We start from the raw sequence: 15,424 nt of genomic DNA on the forward strand, positions 1-15,424 counted from the left end.
TGCACCATCTACTGGAGAAAATGAACACTTAAAAATACAGTAGGAAGTGCAGAAGATCAGCTGAATTCTCTACCCTTTAACACTTAAGATCTAAACCAGATTTAAGTTGCAAAGATGAACGGTTTGCCTCACACAGTGCAGTGGACATAATGAGTGACCAAAATGGAAACAAAAAAGCCTTCAGGCTAATTATCCACACACAGTATCTGGCAGAATTCTTGTACAACAGAAAATTACAATTTTTTAAAAAATTGAAAATAGAGCCTGAAAGGCAGGGCAGGAGAACAGTGAGGTGCATAAGATTACAGACATGGTAAATCTTATCTGTTTTGGGTCTGGTGACAGCAGCAAATAGGTCAATTGGATACTGCCAATGTCCAGTGCTTTAAGGCACAGCAGTTAGCAGCTTTCCTTTCATCTATGATTTTGGCTAAAACAGCAGTCAGTTCCAAAATAATCTCAAATAAAAAAAAAGGAGAAATCCAGCTACCTCTGGAGTGGTGGTGCCTTGATCTTAGGTTTTTCAGCAGCAGCTGAGGATGGAGTTTTGATCTGAGGTTTGGCTGTTGGTGATGCCTCCAGATCTTGGCTCAGCTCTGCTTCAGTCTTCTTGATAAACTCATCGTACGACTGCACATGGAAAACAATTCCAGCTGTTAATACATTAAACCACAACTAAAATTCAACAATCAAAACCTAGTAAGTGAATAAAGAATACACTCAGGAAGTTAAATAGATTGGTTTATAGACTCAGTAGCAAGAGTCTTGAGTCTATAAATCAATCTATTTAAACTTCCCAAAATCTACAGCTGCAAATCCTAGAAATTTCAATATTTTACTTCCAAAACCAAATTACATGAGCACTCATCTTTAATCTCAGCTAGGATAGTAATGTGTATAAGCACACATAATGCCCAGAATGCTGCTAGCAACTCTGTACAGATACACATTTTAAAAGGAAATGGCATTTTTGCCTCAAGGCTCTGGCTCATGATTGGAAATGGTTAAATAGCCAGGTTGGATGGGGCTTTGAGCAGCCTGGTCTAGTGGAAGGTGTCCCTGCTCATGGCAGGGGGACTGGAATGAAAGGATTTTCAAGGTCCTTTCCAACCCAAACTGTTCTGTGATTCTGTGTAATAGTCACACTTCTATCACAACAAGGTGTCTTTCACAGCTGTTGATACATTATCTTGCCAACAACATCCATACTATCAAGATTTATCTAAAGCTAACAGTATGCTACTTTGCCCTTCTTTCTTCTATTCCTGACCTCCAGCTGTTTGATCAAACTGGCTTCCTGGGCCTTCAGTCTCTCCTTTTGTCTCTTTTTCTGCTCCTTTTTCAGCTGGTAAACCACAGATTTCCTTTTCCGTAGCTCATCCTTCAGGGCCCTGATGCGTCCTTCGATGTCACTTTGATCAGAGGTGGTTTCTGAAAAAGTTACTTTTAGTCTTTACAAACTTGTACCTCACAAAACAATTCTGAGCAAAGCATTAAACAGTCATTCAGTAATTACAAAATACAGTCCAAGAAACATGTCAAAGAATGTCATGTCAGCATATTATTTAACATAGCAAGACTCTCAAGGTGGGATTTCAGGTTGTAAACACTACTATGTGTGAAAGATATAAAAAGGTGTTGCATCTTGCTTAATTTAAAAGACATAGTTAGGCTGTGATACAATAACTTGGTAACAAGTTGATTCACACCAACCACACATTTATGCTCTTCAACATTAGCTGCTTGTCATGTTGGGTATTGCAGAAATTCATTTTTATATTTAAAAATACAACTTGGAAAATACAACAACAAAAGTCTAAAAACACCAAATATCTGAAACACAGCCTTACAATTATAATACAGAGTTTCAAGTTGCAGAGTACACTTCATTGATGAGAATGTCACTTGGGACAGTGTACTTCAAACCAAGTATGAGTTTCTGGCCCATGCAGATTTTCTGTCACCTAGACTAAATACATCTATGAATACAGAGCTGACTGGCCAACAGCTGGAAGGGAAGTCAACTTGAACAATGCAGAGATTGTCACTGTCCCCTGATACTCAGATCTAGTCTCTGCATGATAACCCAATTCTACCAATAACTCTGCTGATTTTCTTATTTCTGCTGTAACAGCTTTCCTTATTTCCTCTTAGTCTCTCAGACTCCACAGACAGACTGCCTCAGCCTCTCATTAGTTGTTTTGTTCCACCCACTTGACCATGTCCACTTGGTTCTTGCTTTAAATGTATACCAACATAGTGCAAAACAAGATCCTTGTCCCAGATTGCTGCTACCACAATTAACTATCAAAAACTCTTCAAAGTGTTACCTGACATAGCCTTACTGGGGGGGGCTTCTCCCTGAGCTCATGTGCCTCTTCCTCTGCTACAGCTGCAGCTCCCAAGATGAGGATTTTGGCTGGTTTGTTTTTCTAATGCTCAGTATCACCTGTCCTGTTTTCTGGATGCTTATAAATGCCAATTGCTTGGTACTTCAGAAAGTCAGTTACCAATATGCTTTGGTCAGCTAGCAGGAGCAGCTGACATGTTCCTAATACATCTCCTTTCTGAACATAACAAACCACCATAATGAAGGATTCCATTCTTAACAACAGCCAGTAAATGCAATCAAAGGACTGTATTCTTTTTGCATTAACAACAATTTAAAGAATTTGAAAAAACCCAAACAAAAAGAATGGAATCTCACTTGCTAATCAGGAGCACTTTGTGATGCCACTGTAATTAACAGCTCCTCCCTAGCAGTAAGTGACCACTATGTAATTACAGCATTTCTTGATCAACTCATAAGGGAAAGATCTGCACATGCTTTCATCTTTGACAACCTTGTCTACGCATGCATCAGACTGACAGGGCCATGACTTCATTGTTAGTCAGCAGGCCAGAACATTTGTCTCTTTACAATGAATGATTTATTGTGAAACCAGCACCATCCTGATCAGCTTCCCACCTTTTATACCGTTCTTTAGAATTTGAAATCAAAGACTGTCAATATTTTGTTTTATACAAGCTTATTTTTGTGATTACTGTTGACTGCTCTACGTTTCATAATGGCTTCCTTATATGACTGCTGAGTCAGAGCTTTAAAATAACTTTTATCAAGGTGCTGAAAGCTTCACTGTGTTGGAAACTGCTCTCCAAACAGAATCCCAGCATAGATTACTCAGTGCAAATACGTAGGTGTTTCCCACAGTAAGTTACCAACCATCACAAACAACAGACAGTACACACAAGAGAACCTGCTAATGCTTTTTCCACTGAAGACTTACTATTAAAAATCCCAAGAAGGAAAATGCTCTCTCATTTGCTAAGAAGTATTTTGCTCTATCAATTGCACTGTGGAAAACAAGACATTCTAGAGACTAAAACTGTGGAAAGAGTCAAAACAGACTTCCCAGGTGAACAGAGAGGATGATGGTGACCCACTGGAGGGAGCTCAGGAACCTCTGCACTCCATATGACTGAGAGCACAGCAGGGAAAGGGCTCTGAACCACTTCACTTTCAGTATTCCTCCCCTCAGCATTTACTGGCAGGCAGCTTGGGTACTGGATAAAGGGTGTAATGAGTTCATGCAGGAGATTTTATAGCTCAAAATGCCTCCCCAGGCCCTATTTTACTGCACACAGACCAAACCCTCCTCCACAAATAAACCTCTCTGTCCTGAAGCATCCACTGATTCTGCACATGGCAGAGCAGCCCCAAAGGTCTCTCCCATATTGCCATGTAACAGAGCTGTTCTGCTTCTGGAGCTGGGTGCAGAAGGAAGGATTTTTAAATCCTAGGACCACCTTAACTATTAACTCTTATCTTCTTCACATGTGCTTGCAGAACCTGTACAGCTTTCTACAAGAGGATATAAAGTATGAACCTTCTTACATTAAGATCTTCTTCAGCTGAAGAGATCAAATTACATAATGGGAAAATACACCCACCAGCCCCAAGCCTTGGCTATTTCCAGGAATTTGTCTGCCTCTTCACACCCATGTCTGCATTTCAAGTTTGTTAAAAGCAAAACTTTGAAAAAGCAACATAAACCCAGGTGAGTATTACACTTACCTGACTGTGTCATGGATAAAGATTCATCAGACCAGTTGTGAGATGTCTGGTGGGACTTCACAGGTGAATATAGCTGTCCTCCAGTTCTGTGGCTACCTCTGCTGGAGTCTTGCTTTGATACAGATATGCTGCTTTTGGGAGGAGACTGAGAGAAGAACAGGATAAATAAGTAATTGCAGTTTGAAAGTAAAAGATCACTGTCATCAGGAGCCACTTAAAAGGAAAGAACAGCAGGACAAGAGGATATCTCAAACAGTGGTACCTATACAATCATTTGAAGAATTCAATTTTTGCTAGAAAATTAAACAGTAATATGAAGAGCAGCAACAGCTGACTGCTTACTTTGAGCCTAGATTTCAATAAACCTGCTTAGACTACTCTGCTACCACCTAAGTGAACTGACATGGCTCTGACTCACATGTGTTCAATACATTTGTGTCATCTGCAGCAAAAGGAACTCCCAGTAAATAAACTAATAAAATTAACCACTTCATGGAGAGGGTGCAAGACAACATTCTGAATCAGTGAAACAACAGAGCACTATTTTTCTGAGGCCAGGCAAAAACTCAAAGAGCAAATTTCTTCTAAAATGTTGCTTAATGTTTCAACATTATCCTACAAACCTTTAACACACCTTGGACATAACTTCTGGCACAGATTAGACATTTTATTATTATCTCCTCAGCAAATTTTTGCCAAGAAAGTATTTGTAATAAGTCTAGATAAGCAGTTCTTTTACCCCATAGACACTGAATTTTCTGTCTTATTGAGCACAGGGCAAAGTTATCAGGATGAAACTCATTAAAATTATCATCCAACTAGAAATAACAATTGGAATAGAACAATAGGGCAGAATTAAGCAGCAAGCAGACACAATCTGAAACCCAAAGGACTGTGCATGAGGTTACAGGTCTGCTTCTTCATCCTACAGCTACACTTTGGGATACATCACTTGCAAATAAGGCAAAGTGGAAAAACAGAGCATAGCTTCCATGGCCTCAAAGAATTTATACAATGGCAAAAAGCTAGCCCACAGCTAATTCACACTGCTAAACTGGGTCAGTATTCCACCACTTAGCACTGCATACCTGCGTGACATACGCAAAATGTTTTGCAAGACTACGCACAATTTTAAAAATATCTAAACTCTGTGCGGAAACAATATTTCCTCAAGACTTCAAAGCACTTGTCTGATCACAATGATTACTCACAGTAATGTGAAATGGTATCATAAACACAGAAAACAGATTTAGTGAATAGTGTAATCTCTACTTTGACAACTGGGATGGCTATACCTGCCATTTCTCTGACAGTGTGTAAGAGTACATAAGGCAGAATAGCTCACTCACCAGTTTGCCAGGTGATGTAGAGGACTTGAAATCTTCAGAATAAACAATTTCTTCATTAACTGTGCTCTGATCTGGGCTTTCTGGCTGTCCATGGCCCATGGGCTCTGAGGGAACAGACTCAGCAGCCAGACTGCCAAGATCTTCTGGGATAGAGCTTTCACTATTCAGATGAGAGCAAGAAGGCACTGGAGACTCTTCCTCACTAGCTGTTTCTGAGATTCAATGAGAGAAAAAACAAAGCACATCAGAACCATCTTATATGCAGAAGCTGAAGGCATATAAGGCTGAAGGCATAAGGTTGAAAGGCAAACTTTCTATGCTGTCTGCAGATAAAGCAGTAACTGCTAGCAGTACATGTCAAACAAGCACTATTTCACTCACCTAGACAACCAGTGGTGAAATATTTAGCAAGAACAAGCCTGTTTACCAGAGAAGTATGACTTAAAGCATGATTTGTGTTCAAGAAACAACTGGATGTGGCACTCGTGTCCTGGTCTAGTTGACAAGGTGGTATCAGTAAGAGGTTGGACTTTATGATCTCACAAGGGTTTTTACAATCCAAATGATTCTGGGCATCTGTGAGAACTGCCCAACATTCTTAGTGATTGCTGAATATCTAAAATAAAGAGGTTTTCAGGATATTCTAACATTTTCCAGACAACACACCCTGAAAAGATTATTAGGGAAACCTGTCCTTCCAGTTGACCATACAGAAGCAAGAGTCACTATTAGTCTGAAGAAGTCATGGAGGAGCATATAATCTACAGGCCAGATCTTGAATTTAGAATTGATTGCTTCCTTTACAGCAGCTGCAGAAAACATTTTAATGTTATGATTTCATCATGAGTCTCTCAAATGGCAACAAACAAAATAATAATTTGGGTTTTCAATATTCCTGTTTACTAAATTCTGCAGGAGTCATGGCATTACTGAGGCAGCCATGGAGAGCTATTCAATGTTTGAGTAAAGGCTGGGGAGAAGGACTTTTCTTTCTGAAGCAGGGCTGTGCTCCAATGTTTACTGGTAGATACAAACAGCTCTCACTTATCGATAAGAATTCAGCATTTGTACTGAATTTTTGTTCATTGGAACTTACTGACCCATACACATATCATTTTTAAAATGTCTTACAGTGCCTAAAATCCACGTGACTGCTTTCAGTAACAAGTGTAATAGGGCATTACTCTGAATTCCCTTTGCACATTCAAAGGATGTGCTGCCTACTTTCAATAAAGTGGGAAAAAAAAGGAAAATAGATATGTTTTTAGAACGATCCCTGAAATCACTTTCTCTCACTGCAATTCTGTTCCCCGTGCTTCAGCATGATCCACTTAAAACAGAACTGTAAAGTTGTAGCTTCCAACATCTGGGAATTCAATTTTTCCTCACAATAGCATCATTTATACTAATTACATCCTAGCATACTTTACCACAGCTACACATTTCAAACAGGTGGCATTAACAACGGAGGGGAGAAAAAATTCTTTCAATTTTTTGAAAACATAGACAATGGTAAAGCAGCCAGGAGCCATCCTCATCAACAGTACTAAACCTAACAAGCAGAGGTACTTTGCTCACCACTGGGGAAAATGGTTTTAACAGAGTAAGTTCAGAAGACTACCAGCAAAAGATCATGTGTGGGAAATTCAGGACTCCTGGACAACTAACTAATATGATTAAGAAGAAGCTGTTTATTGTGCACTTATTTATACATTCTAACTCTACTGCACAGGCTGATAATGTATTTCTGATTGGTGTCTTTGCTTGTTCATGTGTTTTGCATGCACTTCTCAAAATAGGTGACTGGTTACAGTCCAGGTGCTTTGCTGCCCCCCCTTATCAAGTTTCTCGTGGGTTTGGAATTTGGTTTCTCAGCTTCTTCTTTCTTATTTTAGCACAGTTTATGTCTTAGTAACCTTGATGAATCCCAGAGGGCCTTGAGAAAATCCTGGTAAGAACAGTAACAAGTGAAATGGCTGGTGCACCTTGTAGTCTAAGTTGTTCAGATACATTTCTACAATCATGCCATACTGCAATATTTCTGCTTTGAAAGACAGAAATACAGTTTAAAAATTGTATATAGAAGTGACTGATGGGCTTATGCTGCACTGTTCACTTGGGAGGACACATAGCAAAGGAGAAATACACATTTAACTATGGTGTGAAACAGGCAACAAAGTGCAGAAATTGAGATTCTAAGAGTGTCCAAAAGCAACCAGAAAAGGAAATAACTGCAAACCTAAGCAATCCTTCACTCCTATCATATGTGTCACTTCCCCCCAGTCCCCACTACCTTTGGGCTCAGCTCTCTGGTCCCCCAGGTCTTTCTTGGCTATCTTGGTTTTGAGCAGCTCTTTGTCCCAGGCAGCCAGAGCCTGCTTTTCCATCCTGCGGATTTCAGCCTCCTCGGCATCCAGGCGCCGTTTCCACTCCAGCAGCTCCTCCGCGTGCTGCCGGCGCTGCATCAGCTTCTGCTCCCGCTTCGTCAGGAACCTGCCAGGCAGAGCACAGGACAATGCCAAACCAGCCAGCCACACTCTGAGCTCCCAACACCCCGATGGCTCCACTGCCACCATTCCCAGAACTGCAGCTGTTCACTTTGTTTTCTAGGATAATAGCCACAAGAACGTATCTCCCAGACTTCTGATGTGCTGCTGCAAAAACCCCACAAGGAGACAAGGGCTCTTTTCTCTGCAGGAAGTAATCTCTACATCATACTGTAAAGAGGCTGTTTATATTTAAAAAATCTTCAAAATCATTAAAATCATATGCACTAAACTAAACAGAAAATAAGTTCCCAATTTCAGGACATGAAATGTACCTGTGGTATTAAACTGGAACCTTCTAGAAAGCCGTGACCATTTGAAAAATGAACTTTTCTTTTCTGCTAATCCCAGTGACAGAAAAATTGTAACCTCAGCCGCCCCATGGCTTTTTCCAAATATGCTATTATAAGAGAAGATGATTCTATATTAAGAGTCCTCTTGGAGCTTTAATTCTTCTTCCTTTAAGCATCATCTTAGCATCATCTTGGAAGGTTAACTGTGAGCTGACAGCATCAAGAGAATAACCATGCCAGACTGTTTCTTCCCAGCTACTAACATACCTAGCTGGTAGTTTAAGAAGAAATAAAAATTTAAGCTCATGCTGAAAATTCGTAGATATTTTCTTTCTGACAAAGAGCTCTTAAGTGAAACCTTAGAATTGATAAAACTCTCACAGGATTTGGTAGGTATGAATAGGTTTGTGTGCACACATTTGTTCTCTTTGCCAGCTCCTGTCTCATTTCTGAGCACTGAAGTAACCATAGCACTTAACCTTTCAGACAGTAAATTGGGAGCAAGTTCAGCATCAATTGCACACACTTCCCCTGGCATACCAAGTCTAGAGAAGAGTGTCTATCAATCTATTAATCTCCTCCACTGAAAGCTTTAAGATGTCACAGAATCACTCTGTAGAAAGTCCATAGTTTGCCAGCTAGAGAGTTTGCCATTGGTACAGAAGTTGCGGTACAGAAGTTGTGGTGCTATAGAAGGCAGACTTCAAAGACTTGTGATACTTTGTTTTTGCAAATTTGTCCTTATAATTTTCAAGCCATCCCAAGCACTTAGCATCAAAGTTTTTAAGCTGCAAAGCAGATAATAATCTCATTTGTGCTTTTTAATCTCTCGTGTTTCAAAAAACCCTTTTATTTACAGAGTCTGGAATGGCCAAGTGACTAATGTGCAGGTCTTGCCTGCTAAGGGACATTTCTCATTTGCTCACTCAGTGTTTGTTCTGTTTCCTGGAAAAGTGAGCTGGCAGTTGATCAGAAAGGTTGAGATTCAGATAAGTCCTTCTCTAAGACAGATTCAGACAAAGGGAGCAAGTTATGACATGAAGAGAAAAGTTTCAGAAGCCAGTTAGAGACGCTCGCAATCTTCTTTCTGATGGTCAAAACAAGAGGAGGTGAAAAACAGAAGCACCTCAGAATCTCTGGAACATCTGCCACCTTCAAGCTGACAGATTCCATGATTTTGTGCATAATTTTATCCTTTCTATAGACAAACATCAAACATCATCTACACTTAGGCAAAACTGACAGGCTGATGTCATTCACAGAGCAAACTACCAGCAGCAATTGCATTACAAACATGACAGGGACGGTCATGATAATGTTGTGTCTTTCACCAGCACTATCAGATCTACCCACTCTTACTCTCACACACACATCAGTTCCAATTAGTCCAGCAGATCATGCATGTGGAACTTGTTCTAGAGGTCTTTATTACAATGACCTCAATGCAAAAAGCAACCTTTTCTTCTTTCTTCACCTACTGTTTGATTTCATCGGGAACTTTTGAAGTTCACCGGGTCCTGAGAGAGGCACTTCAAGTTGAAATAAAATGCAGAGAAAGGCTGAAATAAATGGATTCAAAAGAGCAGGACTCCTTAAAAGCAGATGTCAAATGAATTAACCCAAAAGACCACAAACAGGAGGAGAATTAACAAAATTGCCATGAAAACAATTACCACAGAAGACCTTCTTAATAAGAAAGATAAGTCAACGGAAGTGATGGGAGAGAAAGAAGATTCCAACAAAAAACCCACAAGAAGAGGAGGATCAAAGCAGCATGGCCAAAGATGCAGACCCTTTCATAACCCTGGGGTTTTAAAGGCCAGAGCCACAAAATAGCAGATGCATTGCCTTAATATTTACTGCAGTCTAGAGGGTTCCAGTTGCAACACCAAGCGTACACATTTATCCTCAAAAGCAGAAAAAAAAAATTGCAAAAGCACATCTGGCATCTATGCAGCTGGAAATGTGGGGGAGCAATGAGGAAGCAGCAGCACTCAGTTTACAGCAGCATGAATTCAAAGTCTGTTTCTCTGATGCTAACATCACACATTTTATCCATGCATTTCAAATATTAGTATTAACCTGCTGCTCTAAACTGTATTTGCACATTTAAAGGTATATTGACTATAAGCCCAAACTTTGAGGTTTCAGCAGCTATTCTGAATTAGTAACCAGACAGTGGGAGCAGAGTGAACTGTCTGTTTGCCACTCAGAACATAGCAGGAATAAGAAATTAGAATCCTGGAATGGTTTGGGTTGGAAGGGACATTAAAGACCATCTAGTTTCACTCCTCTACCATAGGCAGGGACTCCTTTTGCTAGACCAGGTTGCTCAAAGTTCCTGCTGACCTGAACACTTCCAGGGATGGGACAGGTTGTTGTGCCAATGCTTCACCAACCTCATAGCAAAGAACTTCTTCCTTATATTTAATCTAGATCTACCTTCTCTCAGCCTAAAACCATTACCCCTTGCCCTATCACTACAGGCCCTGTCTCCCTCCATTTTCCCTATAATCTCACTGTATATGCTGAAAAGGCACAATAAGTTCTCCCTGGAGCCTTCTCTTCTCCAGACTGAACAAGCCCAACTTTCTCAGCCTTTCTGCACAGGAAAGGTGTTACCTCTCTTTCATTTTCTTGTGCCTTCCTCTGGACCTGCTCCTACAGGTTCATGTCCTCCTCGCACTGGGGACCCCAGACCTGGACAATGCACTGCAGGTGGGGTCTCACCAGAGTGGAGTGCAGGGGTAGAACCACCTCCCTTGACCTGTTGTTTTTCCATGCAGCCCAAAACAGGAGTTGTTTTCCTGGGCTAAAAGTGCACACTGCAGAGTCATACCCCATTTTCTGGTCCATCAGCATCTCCAAGTCCTTCTCTGAAGAACTGCTCTCAATCCACTCCCTCCCCAGGTTGAACTGATAGTGGGGATTGTCCTGACCCAGCTGCAGGGCCTTGCACCTTGTGGACCTTCATGAGGATCACACTGGCCCACTCCTCAAGCTTGTCCAGGTCCCTCTGGATGGTACTCCTTGCCTCCAGCAAATCCCTGCACTGCTCAGCCTGGTGCTGAGGGCGGAGTGATCCCCCTGCCTATGTCACTGATAAAGATCTGCAAACAGTGAGGCAAGTGTCAACCATGTCCACTGCTGAAGAACCTCTGGACTTTCTAGGACTGAACAGAGCATGCTCTATCAAAGAGTCTATCACTGGAGAAATATACAGTTACCTGACCAATTGGTTGTAGATATACAGCTGGAATTTGGGGTGGAGGTTGGGAAAACAGACACTGAGAGAGGCCCAGTGGTGAGACGTAAAGACAGAGAAGAAGTAGTGAACAGGAGAGCAGTGTCTACAAAATAAGGAGGAAGAGTTTAAAACTAAGATAGCAATTAAGGCAGAAAGAATGAGAAAAGGATAGCATCTGGCAAAGAACTTTAAAATTAATTGCACTTAACATTGTATAGTTAATACCCAACATCTGCAGTACAAAAACTATACGCTGTTATGCAGAAGGTTATAGAACACACTTGCAACATTTGGTTTTCTGTTAATGAAAGACAAGCTATTTTCACACTGCTGTATTTTTCTTTAAATTTTGGAGAGTTTTATTACTTTGATGCACAGGTACCAGTTAACTTATCTCAGTCTGACCTTTCTCAAGCTATTCTCCCAAGAGTGTGTTATTGGTATTAAAGAGCATGCTGGTTTTGCAATATCAACAATTTCCTGGTCTGAAACTTTAAACACATTTTCTTCACCTGGTGAAACCTCAGTAAAATTATTTCTACAGTAAGGTAAGCACCAGTGAAAGAGCAAAGAAAAAAGAGATTAAATAGTTTACTTTTAAAACACAGACAGTTCCAGATATACCTGCCATTCACATTACAGCTGCTAATTGGGATTTTTTGCAACAAAGTACAGAATTGATCTCAGAATACTCATATATTTCATTTGAAGTATTAACTGCAGAAAGATAATACCTATTTTTTTTTTTTAAAAATCTACATAATTGACAGCTCTGCTTAAAATGGTATTTCTTAAAACTATTACCATTTTAAGCTAATTCCTAATGAATTATCAAAGTTATAGAAAAATGCCATGCTCCATTTAGCTCTATCAACCACAATGCAAGCTAAGAAGCACACTAAGGAAAAGCAAATGAAAATAAGCATTTAATTTGTTATTGCAAAAATTATCATTAATGCTGCATATGCAAGGAAAGCCAGGGGAAAGTGGTTAATTCTCTTTGACAGAGCATGCTCCTGTTCACATGCAGGCTACACAGACTCATCAGTTAAAATGAAAACAAAACTATCCATTCATTCCCCTTTTAGCACAAGACAAATATTAAAGCTGCCTCCTAAGTAAGGAAGCCAAAGGATTTTCACCTTGCTGTGGAGTACAGCAAATCCAGCATAGCAGGCTTTCCCAGTTCCTTCCTCAAGTTCCTTTATATTTATCATCCAGCTTCTTCCCTTGAGCCCTATTTCCCACCCTGATTCCCCTCAAATGGCAGCTTGCTACCATTAAACCCCAAACCAAACATCTTAATGCTATTTTTATGTGCTTTACAAATCAAGACATTAAAAAAAGATGCAAAGTCAGCAGTTTTTCAATCAATAAGCACTGCTATCACTACCAAAACACTGCCAAAGGGGTGCAAAAACTGTTCAAGAGGGAAATCAAGTTTTAGAGAATCATTTATGCTCGCACAAAATACTTCCTCCTTTGAACATATACAACAATCCAAGTCTTAAAACCATAAAACCAAAAACACATGACCATATAGATCACACACAATTTCTACTTGTTCTGCCTAAAAGTAATTGTTCCATCTCAAATCTTGGTATCCAGCTTTTGAAAAGCATTCTCCAGGTGAGAAATATTTCCAACTACATAAAATAATAATCAAATCATGACTAAAATATTTTTAAAGGTAGAACATACTTGATATCTGCTACTATCCCTTGTAATAGATAAGTCTTTATGCAATTTTAAGTGTGGCTTAGGAATGAATGTACTTTGAAAAAATAAGATTTCAAGAACGATACTGACAAAGCCACTAGCTGATAAAAAGTAGCAAAGGAAGTCCTGAATATACAAGTATATTTGTAATCTCTTTTAGTATTAATACTGTATCTCAAAATTCCTAAGCTGCAGATTGTTTTTTATCACCATTTGAAATTTGTTGAATTTGTTTGTGGGGAAAAAATAAGATAAAGACCCTCTTTTAACAGAAAAATAAGATGAGAAGAAAAACATTATTGAAACCCTACAGGTCAGCATGGCCTACAACACACAAGCTTTTCAAGTCTCTATCTTAAGTCATTTACCAGTCTCAAAAGATACTTTGAGAATTCACCACTATGATGATGGAGTGGTTTTCATACAATTTGGAATGCCATGAGTTTAGTTTTAGAAATATGACACCTCAGAAATTTTAATTATCATTGATTTTGGCTGTTCAGTTTATCAGATGCCACCAGAGGAGTCAGAATAAAACAGCAATCAACTCAGGCTAGACACAAAGGCCATGAAACTACAACAGGTTCTGAGTTTTCCCTGCTCACACCAAAGCCTCTCTTACTGCTGTTGGGTTTTATTTTCATCGTACTCAAATATACGCATGGGTGGGAAATGTGCTTCTCAAATGATTGCAAGCAAACAGGCTGCTAAATGTGACAAGGACAGCTGGCCTTTCCATGGCACTGCTTGCTTTGGATGTTTTATCCAGCTGTGTTTGCAGTCTCAAGAGAAAACACATTCCAAAGATCACCCACGTGGAGTGAAGTGCAGTGACTGTCTTGGTTCTAAGCTCAAAAGAATTGTTTAAGCAAAGACCATTTCTTGTGGCAACTGGCAGAAGCCAGACTTTCAATGAATTAGTCTCAAATAAGAATTTAGGACTTCAAACTAATGAGCACAAGCAGGTATAAAGTGTTGGGATGTTTCATGCACACAAAGTAATTCCTACACCAAAAGGATGCAAAAACAATTTTTTGCCTAAAACAACTTCATAGGCAAAATCAGGAGATTCATTTTAGGTTTTCAGACACAGGAGCTGCACACAGATTTTGTTATTTCCTCTGGAGCCTAACAAACATTTTCAACATTCTTCCAACCTGTAAACCAAATATATTCTCAGTCACATACATATAATCTCCATTAATAAAGAAAATATTTAAAGAGCTCATCCTAGTTGATTTTAATGCAATCAGAATTAAAATTCAGCAGCTGGATAATTAGACAGAAATCACATACCTGACAACCTCAGTGTCTTTCTGTAAGCCAGATCTGAAACTCAGTTACTAGTTTTTGCATAAGATAATTGCTGTTGTAAATTACATTTCAACTCAAAAATTTGCACTGTAATTCCAGAGTCTCACTCCCCATATTTTTTTGCTCTTTAAGGTTACAAAATACAGGCACCATTGTGACCATTTGACTTCAGGTCTCTCATTGCAAGAGAAACTCTGACAGGATGTGCTGTGAAGCCACAACCTGTCCATACTCCTTGTACCTACAAACATCAACATCTCTTAAGCTGATGTGCTTTTACCAACTCTATCAAGTACAAAGGATAGTAAACCAAATCTTCTTCAAGAAAATCTTGACCATGTGGCCTGCCATAATGTTTGAATCATGCAAGAACTGTAGCCTTTAAATTATTATGTTCAAAGATTAATATAGTTTTATTCATGCTTCCAATCAGCTGTTTTTCAGGCAATTCAGATCAAGGTGTGATATCAACACCACCAATATTTCTGATGGCCATTTTTAGTGCAAATTTGGGTCAAACCAACTTGTTCCATTAAAATAGAAGTATTTTTTAAAAGAAAAAAAAGAGATATAGTTACTTTTCATCCATTCTGCTGCGCATTTTTTTAAGTTTCTGCATAATGCTGCTGGTCTCACTGCTGGAGATGGAGATTGGGGAAGGGCTGCGTGTTTCTGCATCAGTTGGAAGTGGGCTGGAACCATTGCTCTGCTTGATGTCATCCTCACTGGGAAGCTCCTGCAATTAAAGGGTTAAAATAAAAATGAAGAATTACAAGACTATTCCAAAACCCTTTGTAAATTGTGTTAGTGTTAATTTAACTTGTAATTCTAGATTACATGAAATACTGCTTCTGTCCACTTGCAGATTTAACTTCATAACC

General features: G+C 39.5%; 1 protein-coding gene across 1 annotated transcript in view; it reads right to left on the reverse strand.

The window, feature by feature from the left end:
* Positions 1–15,424, reverse strand: part of CEP350 (centrosomal protein 350) — a 70,138-nt gene that overhangs the window by 15,975 nt on the left and 38,739 nt on the right. The window contains exons 28-33 of the mRNA XM_036387780.1: positions 15,122–15,279; positions 7,718–7,917; positions 5,425–5,636; positions 4,076–4,220; positions 1,271–1,431; positions 491–630 (exon numbers count right to left, since the gene is read on the reverse strand). Of these exons, the coding sequence (XP_036243673.1) occupies positions 491–630; positions 1,271–1,431; positions 4,076–4,220; positions 5,425–5,636; positions 7,718–7,917; positions 15,122–15,279 (1,016 nt within the window). The remainder of the gene's footprint in view (positions 1–490; positions 631–1,270; positions 1,432–4,075; positions 4,221–5,424; positions 5,637–7,717; positions 7,918–15,121; positions 15,280–15,424) is intronic.

The sequence above is a fragment of the Molothrus ater genome, chromosome 9 (genome assembly GCF_012460135.2).
Source record: "Molothrus ater isolate BHLD 08-10-18 breed brown headed cowbird chromosome 9, BPBGC_Mater_1.1, whole genome shotgun sequence".
In the NCBI taxonomy this organism is placed as follows: Eukaryota; Metazoa; Chordata; class Aves; order Passeriformes; family Icteridae; genus Molothrus; species Molothrus ater.